General features: G+C 35.3%; 2 protein-coding genes across 2 annotated transcripts in view; one reads left to right on the top strand and one right to left on the bottom strand.

Annotated features, from left to right (window-relative positions):
• LOC117116996 (trimeric intracellular cation channel type 1B.1-like) overlaps window positions 1-3,162 on the top strand; it is a gene marked incomplete in the record, with an annotated part of 4,579 nt that extends 1,417 nt beyond the window's left edge. Inside the window, 4 exon segments of the mRNA XM_033261166.1 lie at window positions 1-134; window positions 320-504; window positions 772-859; window positions 1,302-3,162. Of these exon segments, the coding sequence (XP_033117057.1) occupies window positions 1-134; window positions 320-504; window positions 772-859; window positions 1,302-1,539 (645 nt within the window).
• Window positions 3,095-8,241, bottom strand: LOC117116995 (BRISC and BRCA1-A complex member 1-like). The gene is made up of 7 exons (XM_033261165.1): window positions 7,760-8,241; window positions 7,455-7,513; window positions 6,691-6,811; window positions 6,373-6,482; window positions 5,465-5,591; window positions 5,007-5,093; window positions 3,095-4,085 (listed from the first exon to the last, which is right to left on the bottom strand). Exons 1-7 carry the CDS (start codon window positions 8,195-8,197, stop codon window positions 3,909-3,911), a joined length of 1,119 nt encoding a protein of 372 aa, XP_033117056.1. The 5' UTR covers window positions 8,198-8,241; the 3' UTR covers window positions 3,095-3,908.
• Between the last annotated feature and the right edge of the window lie 268 nt (window positions 8,242-8,509).

Below are 8,509 nucleotides of genomic sequence, written 5' to 3'. Positions count from 1 at the left end.
AATCCCTTAGTCTGTTACCTATGCAGCATGCTAACTTGTTTTGCTGGTGGTATTTTGGCAAATTTTCTGCTTGGAGCACCCGTGATGCAGCCATTTGCAAATACTCAAGGAGTTATTGCAGCTACCATTGTCTGGTACGTGACATGTTTTCCTTTTTAATTCAAGGTCAAAATTTTAGACCAATTATTTTAATAATAAACACACACATATGACAAGCAGTCGGCCAACAGATTTCATCCACAATCTTTGCGAGTGTTTGCAATGCCAATGCTATAAACTAAAAATAACTAATTATCACACTGTTGATATTTCCTTTCAGGTACCTTGTATTCTACTCACCTGGCGATTTCTTCTACAAGCTCATTGTATCCACACCAGGCAAGTTGGTGGTGATATCTCTGAAGGAGCTGGCTAGAGCTCGCAAGATATCTATGGGCATTAAGCAATCCCATGCTCTCTACCCTGATGCTATCTTCATAATGATCATGGTTGGAGCTGCTAAAGGTTAGTAAGAAGTCGCATCGTGAAAAATGATAAACTATACCACACATCTTTCTGAGAAATTAAATATTATTGAACACATGCATATCATCTATTATCATTCATCAATCGCTTACACTCTTGTCATAGCCGTGAGAATTTCCCCCCACCCCCACCTCAGTCATTGACACTGGACCCCATCAGGCAAATCCTAATTATGTTCTTGCACAAAAATAAAATAAAAATCTGGTTGGTTTCAATGATTTGTTATTTCCTTTTTTAAATATTTAGCTAATGGCAGCAGTTTAATGAAGAATTTTGAACGGCTTCTGCGTGGAACATGGAACCCTAGTACAAATGAACTTATTTTACCATCATTGTAAGTCTGTTTTCGTATTTGTTACAAAACTCATTAGGCAAAAATAAAGTTTGTACTGTATATAACGTTTTGCCTTTAGCATCTACGATAATTTTGCCTTAGAATTTACACTTGTTTCTTTTTTATCATCTGTTATGCGTGAAACAGAATTGTTAACTTGCACTAAATATTACTTTACTGTATAATAAAACTGAAATATGCAATATTATAAATTTTACTATTACAGTTGAACTTGCCTAAGTCAAATCCAAAATGTTATGAAAAATTGTTCAACTTAGATAAAATTTGACTTACAAGTTGTTAATTAATGGAAAACACAACAATTTGGCATGCAAAAAAGTTTGACTTAGAAATTATTCGAGTTAGGCAAATTTGATTTTTTACCAATTCTATGTATGAAGATTTTTATAAATTTGCTGAGCTTTATTTTTTCTGTTCCTAGCACACTGAAGGCATCAATCATTGGAAGCAGTCTATTGGTATTGCAGCACCAGGGCTATATACCAATTGACTACAACATTCTCATGATGTGCATCTCCCTTTCTACAATGAGCTTCAAAATCGCTGTCCTGTTTTTCGACGTACACGATCCATTCAACATCATAGAAGATTACACAAAGCCAACAGTATTCGGAAAGAATGAAGTTCCCAAAAAGGTGAAGAAATCAAAAGGGGAGTGAATGATGACTGGATAAAATACGTCCATATTGCCGTCCAGGTTTTAGTGGATTGGAGTCCGTTCAGATTTATCAACATTTTGATGAATGCAAAACAGAATATGCATTGTGGAGTATATTACTAAAGTACTAATAAATGTAGTATGAGTGCAATAAAGACAAACACAGTTATTTGCTCATCTTTATGCTGCAGTGAAAGGTAACTTGATAAGCATGATGAAAATAAAACAGTTCATTTTCCACAAAATACAAACAGTATTAAGATGTATCGTAAATGCTTGAATAAGCACCTCTATTGAAAAAGTGCAGCTCTTGAAGAAGCGTTGCTGTGCTTAATCAAGAGTACTTTATTACCCTCTGTGAAATAAGACACTTTGAGAAACAGGGTTTTAAATACAACGTATACAGTGTTAAACTGCATAAATAACACAATGGAGACATAAGTGGCCTTATAAACGTTTATTTACGATGACGTGGGAGCTATGATAGGCCTACCGAACTACAGGGATAGGCGAGATAGGTGACATGGGAACGGGCATGAAAACCGCAATGCCAATGTGTTTTATAAGCACTGCACCGAAAATTTTATAAGCGCCGGGGCTCTTATTCAAGCATTTACGGTACATCACATTATTTCAATAGTATGCTTTGTAAAATAATGCAAGCCACATTATGGGATTCAGTATTTCATTAAAGGTATAAAATGGGTTTCAAGTGCACGAAGGCACAACTGCACTTGTAATTCCATAATCACAAATACGTCCTAATCATAGGTGCTTATACTAAGACAATCACATTCTTAAATAAATATTTGATGATGCTTATGTAGTAAAAGTTTTCTTAGGTTTTAGTTGAAGTCTTAAGCTCCGTTCACACTGACTTGTTTGATGAATTTTATTGTGTGAATTGCCCATATATGGGCATAATGATGTCATTTGAATATATCAATGTTAGTTTTAACTAGATCTTTAGAATTGCCATGTCATAATGATTGGTCTGTATTATTTAGTGTCTTGATTTGCACTGATGGTCTAATATGCTGATGTTTTGATATTAATATTTTAATAACATTATTAAACAAATTATATTTAGGTGAAATTTAAAATTTGTTTTAATTACTAAACATGTTATCTTTTGCACCTGCATTACAATTTTGTGACACACTGTGTAAGAGGGAACTGTCCTAGAGGCCTTATCACTGTGGTTTATGGTGTAGAATAGGGTTATCAACACCTTATAAAACTAGGCTGTGAACCAAACCAAAAAACCAAAGAAAATCACCAAAAAAATAGACAGTAATGGCAGGGTCAAGTCAAAATGCATCAGAGATGTGGTTTGTGCTAATAACTAAGTTTGAATCTAACTACTGTAGTGAAATATAGCAGTGGCAAATCTGTTTACAATACGTATAAATAATGTCTGGTTGATTTTGAGAGAAGACAAAATTTCGAGGTTATAGAGATGTGGTTAAACTGTTGCTGAGGAAGCAACAGTGTATCCCCATCATAAATGTTTTTGGCAGGACAACTCAATTAAAAAAAGTTTCAGATTGACTCTCTTTGTTTTTTACCGTGAGAATACTATCTCAATTTATTTACAAAATGAATAAATGGGTTGTTCAAATAATTTGTGTATTTAGTATTTGTACAGCAGTCAAAAACCATAGATAAAAACTATGCTTGATATACAGTATGTTCAATTAAGTGCCGCTCTTGAATAAGCGCCACACCTAACGGCTTAGAATCACTTTTGGATAAGAGCCACAGCATTTGTTAGATTTCATCATTTGCAGAATTGAAATTCATCAGCAGAAACTGCCCAAGAGTCTAAAATAGATACTAGTGGTATACAGTTATGGTATAAATTATAATCAGTTAGCATCACTGTAAAGATAAGCACATATCATCGGTTCACGATAGTGCTACTTGAAGTACATTGTTTAAAAGCAATGCAGGTACAATACATCAGTTAATAGTAGCCTTTTGATATCAAATAATGAACTAGGTACATATTTCTTCCTGTTAGTACAGAATTCAAACAGATGTGGTTTTCACATGGTCATATCCATTCATCAACATCTGTAGGAACTGGTATCTGACTGGTAAAATTGTCAGTGGCATCCAGTGGGTGACAGAAGGGGGTGCTCACTCCCAACCCTGCCATCAGTCAAAAAATCTCCAACCAAGTGTAGTCCAAAGATTCCCAGGGGAACACTTCCTTGACCACCAAAACAGATGAGGGAACACCTCAAACCTGCCCCATTCAGACATGTTCTATTTTCTAGATCAGCCACCGAAGACTTATCACCAATTATCACATACAGGTGAAATTGAAGGGCCAACATATTTACATCAAGAAGTCTGGTTTATTGCTTATAGGTCTTCCTGTGATTCCTCTAACGTGTAATAGCAGTGTTGTTGGTATGGCCTTTGTAATGGGTGTGCTAAAAACATTGCCATTTTGTCATGCAGTTGAGTTATGTTTTTGCCAACTTCATTAATGTAAGAACGGTTCTGCTCATCCAAATCAAGAAACACATCGTACACTTCCTGTTAAAAGGAAATAAATTCAACTTTTACATAAAACTAACACTCCACAGGAAGGTTGTAGGCCCAATAGGAGTTCACCATTATTGTGCTAGCACCACAGAGTTAAAACACAGCTGTGTGTGTGTGTGTACCAGACAAGTAGATTCAGCCAATCAAGATACACTAAAGCATCATTTTCAATGGCGCCCTCAATTTACACATGAAAGTTTTGAGTACAGCTTAGTTACCGTATGTTGAAGCTCGAGCATTAAAAGTGTAGCTTACACGATATTGAATTTCATTAATCAGTACCTTATTTTGAAATATGATACTCTTCTTGGCCTCTTTCTGGCTACGCTAGTTTAATAATTTATTAATATAAATAATGATAATGATCTTATTTATGGTTGTAATATGTATACTAACCCTGAAGGTGGTGCTTTTCTATGGCAGCCATCTTGTATGGTACACATTCACTCTACATTGCTCTATGGTTAGCCATGAATTTCAAATATGATGACCCTTTGAACACATTAAATTTTATCCCATCATATTCTTTTGTACATTCATAATATATGACAGATATATTTGTCCCTAACAGGGCCGTCGGAACCGCACCGGCTTTGGCCGGACCACTTTTCCTCAATCCTATCACAGGTCTCCCTCCATACCACCAATTAAAAATCCTTTTTGGGACCAGGGTTTTAGTGGTCTTCAGCAGCTTTGGTCTCTAATTTGAATCAATATAATTAAAGACCGGCTTTAAAAGTAAAAAATGTTGGATTTTATATGATATTTTAAGCATGTTATAACTCTCATTTTACTGTTTAACCCTAACTGGCTTTTTTGCTTGTTTTTGCCCAAATATTTTTTTCATTAGCAACATATATTTCACTTTTCACCATCCTTGGTCCTATATGTAAAATGGAATGATTGCTTTACCTTGCACTTATTTTCATCAGTTGGTGTTTCATGAATATAAAACACATCCATAAAGAAATAAGGAGACTTCAAGAAATGTTCACATACCTAATTTAAGGCAATAAAAGATCCAAGACATTATTATACTTCTTGGTTGGTCCTCATCTATGCCTTGTATTAAGTGCGAATATGATAAAATAAATGTTTAATGATTTGACTTGATACTAAAAGACACGAGTGAAGTAATAATTGGTAAGATAGACAAAATAAAATCAACATTAATATCAATGTTAGGAAAGAGCTCACTATATTTGTGAGATGTTGTGACAACATTAGTCTTAATTATCCTAATTTGCCATGGCAGATGTTGCTAATGAATGAAAAAATATAATGTAATATTTTGGGAACATGATAAGAATGATTTTCAATAAACTATGTGAATCATTATGATTTCATTGATACAGATATGAAGAACTTACTTGTCTGTTGGCAGCAAATGTGGGAATACACTTTGAACGTCCATATACCATGATTGTCCTTATTATGTACGGAGGTGGAAGAGATTCAATATCGCCCTCTACAGGTGGTAACACTACATTTTGATACCTGTTGAATCAATTTTGAACACACATTAAATGATTATGAAGTATAAAATTATGTTATGTACTTTATGTTTTCTTTGTTGTCTATTTGATCTTCCAGAAATATAATTTGTACTATATTGAATTTGAAATAGTGATGCCTTCCAGTAAAACAAATTACAGACCCTACAAATGAACATATACTGTAGTTTGAGTTATGTGTCAAAGGATGGAAATAGAAACCTGTAGCCTCACCCATTCTCTAGTAAACTGTTCACTAATTAGAGTTTTGTTATTTACAGTATTGGGTACTTTGGATTGGATTTATTCAGTGTAAACACCAAGGATGGCCCACGAAAGTCTAGAAGAAGAGTTATTTCCAGTGGGGTCCTTCTGGTGGTGATTGAGCAGTACACCGGGAGACAATCCCCTACTCTTTTCCGAAGAGTGTATTGCGTTCTTTAACATGCACATGGGCCATAATGCACACAGGACCAACGACTTAACGTCTCATCCGAAAGAGGGTGCGCTATTGTAACTTATATTTCATTGAACCGGGGACCTAGAGATCTTCACGGATCAGAGCACATACAGTGGCTACCACCAGATTAGCCGACTGAGCTAAGCTGCTCCCTCTGAGCTAAGCTGCTCTCTCATAAATTTTAAGTTTACATGCATTGTACTTGGTTAAATTATCAATCCAGCAGTTCTACAGTTATTAATCAAATAAAGACTAAACTAGACTGCTTAGAGATCAAATTGTTGAGGTAAAAAGGTGAAAATAGTATTTGAATAGATATATTTACAGGACTTCAAACAATGATGTTAAGTCAAATTCCTCACAATCTGGTTTTTCTAAGTCAAGGTCATAGAGGTCCCCGATAATATCATTGAGGTCATTCGTGAAATCCTGAAACTGAAAAGAAAGACAATATATTCAAAGAAACCATGGAGGAATAAAAAACCATGAAGAAACCAAGTATAATATAAATATTAAAGTTAAGTAAAAGTAATTTAAATACCTTAAATCATGGAAGCAGTTTGTAAATTGTAATAAACTTTTTTTTAATATGCAAACAAACAAAATTGTTTTTTAATAAGAGAAAGAAACTACGTAATCTTACCCATACTGCTTTCTCTTGAAGTAAAACTAATGCAAACTCGTGTTTGGGGTTTATTGAGTTTTTCGTTTGGATGAAGACATTTAGAACACTCCTTATTAATGCTGATGGGTTATAGGGTGTCCTGAAATGTAAAAAAAATTTTAATTGAAATAAAGTCTAATTGACAAGACAAATTAACATAAATAAAACACACTATAGACAAATTAATATTGAATATCTTAGTTTTTAGTGGCTATCTTATTTCGGCCAGGGTGTTGCGCATATCAGGCTTCATCCTTCAAAAAGGTTTTACTTGATGGTTAGTGGAGGGTGATGGTTATGATATTTCATACCAGCTACAATGCAAGACTATTCAATAGAGAGTTTCTTTCCTTCAATGATATAGCATGAATGTTTGTCCAAACATGCTGACCTATCAGAACTTTAATGGATATACAGTCTGTAAAACCAAAACCCTAGCTACTGTAAATACAATTGAATACCTTGTTTTTATAAATTATTCAATAACTGGGGGTCATAATTTCAAGGTTGTTAAACAACTCCCTGACAGAACTATGCATATAAAGCACTTTTTCTCTTAAATTATTGAAAAGTTATAGTTAATGTCCAAACTGGAAAAAACACCTCAACCTTCATGATTAATATAAAAAAAACGGTCAAAGAAGTGAAGACTCAAAAAATCAAGTAATAAAGAACATCATCTCTACAACAATTTAAACAAATTTAAATAAATTAAAATTAAATGACTGAAAATTTAAACTTACCCATCTCTTCCAATAAACTCTACTCTATCAACCTCTGGTGACAGATCAAAGCAAATAACCTGGAATAAAGAAAAACATTTCCACATAAAAGTACTACTGGCTTAGGGTTAGGGGTCCATATCTAACCTTACTAAGTACCACTGGACTGGACTTACTGGTACTTTTGAGCTACAAGGCTACCTACCCCTATCCTCTCTAGGCTTAGGCCCTAGTGTAGCCTAGGCCTAGGCTAATATATGTACTGTCTGTAGCCGTAGGCCTATAACCAGGCCTAGGATACTTTTTTAAAGCACAATTTTACTCACAATTTTCTCTTTACAATTTATTTTTGGTAATTGTGGACCAAATGAGAACTCTGCTTGATGCACATCGACCTCCTTTGATTCGTCTACTTGTTGATGCAGCGTATTACTAGGCCTAGGTTCGACACTCTCATTATCATCATCTCCAGCTCTATCCACTGTGCTAGGCAAATTCTCAACGGCAACGAAAGGGTTCAGCCCTGACGATTCAGTGGTGGTCTGTGGCTGCACAGCTTTACTACTGTTTCCTGCTTCGCTGCCTAGGCCTTGCCCTTGGGAAGAATATTCCACATTGTTGTCCGTTTTATCCGATTTTTCTGTACCCCTTTCATTCGTTGAAAAAGAGGTAAAATGATCACCCGGTTCGGAGGTTCTTTGCTGTTTGTTATCTGCTGTTTTTAACTCTGGAGAAAAAGGGTTTTTACTAGTTTTGTCAGACATACTCGCGATGGAGCGGCGGACAACGGCGGCGGTGTGGAGCTCGAGCAGTTTGATTTTGAAAAGCGCCACCACAAAAGTAGCTGGACGTGGACGTCACGAACAACATCACATGCATCATGCAGATTAGTACGGCAGCTTAGGGCCACATTTGGACTTAATGTGGACGTTCCGGACAAAAGCACCAATTTTTTTTTTACATGCTCCTTATGGTCATAGCATTCAATTTTTGGTAGGAACCACCTCATCCGAGGTCATTATGGCGGCCATCTTGGATTTCAAAATGGCCGCCTAATAAAACCTATGTTTATCTAT

The sequence above is a fragment of the Anneissia japonica genome, unplaced genomic scaffold (assembly GCF_011630105.1).
Source record: "Anneissia japonica isolate Jap-2015-1 unplaced genomic scaffold, ASM1163010v1 scaffold287720_len810639_cov167, whole genome shotgun sequence".
NCBI classification, from domain to species: Eukaryota; Metazoa; Echinodermata; class Crinoidea; order Comatulida; family Comatulidae; genus Anneissia; species Anneissia japonica.
This window is presented reverse-complemented; position numbering and strand designations above follow the sequence as displayed.

What these genes read in the sequence shown, in the direction of transcription:
- LOC117116995 (XM_033261165.1), bottom strand. Translation starts at nt 8,197, where the DNA reads ATGTCTGACAAAACTAGTAAAAACCCTTTTTCTCCAGAGTTAAAAACA. An exon ending in TTCAAGAGAAAGCAGTATGG is followed by an intron (nt 6,483 to 6,690) that starts GTAAGATTACGT and finishes CTTTCTTTTCAG; the next exon opens with TTTCAGGATTTCACGAATGA. An exon ending in CATTTGCTGCCAACAGACAA is followed by an intron (nt 5,094 to 5,464) that starts GTAAGTTCTTCA and finishes GCCTTAAATTAG; the next exon opens with GTATGTGAACATTTCTTGAA.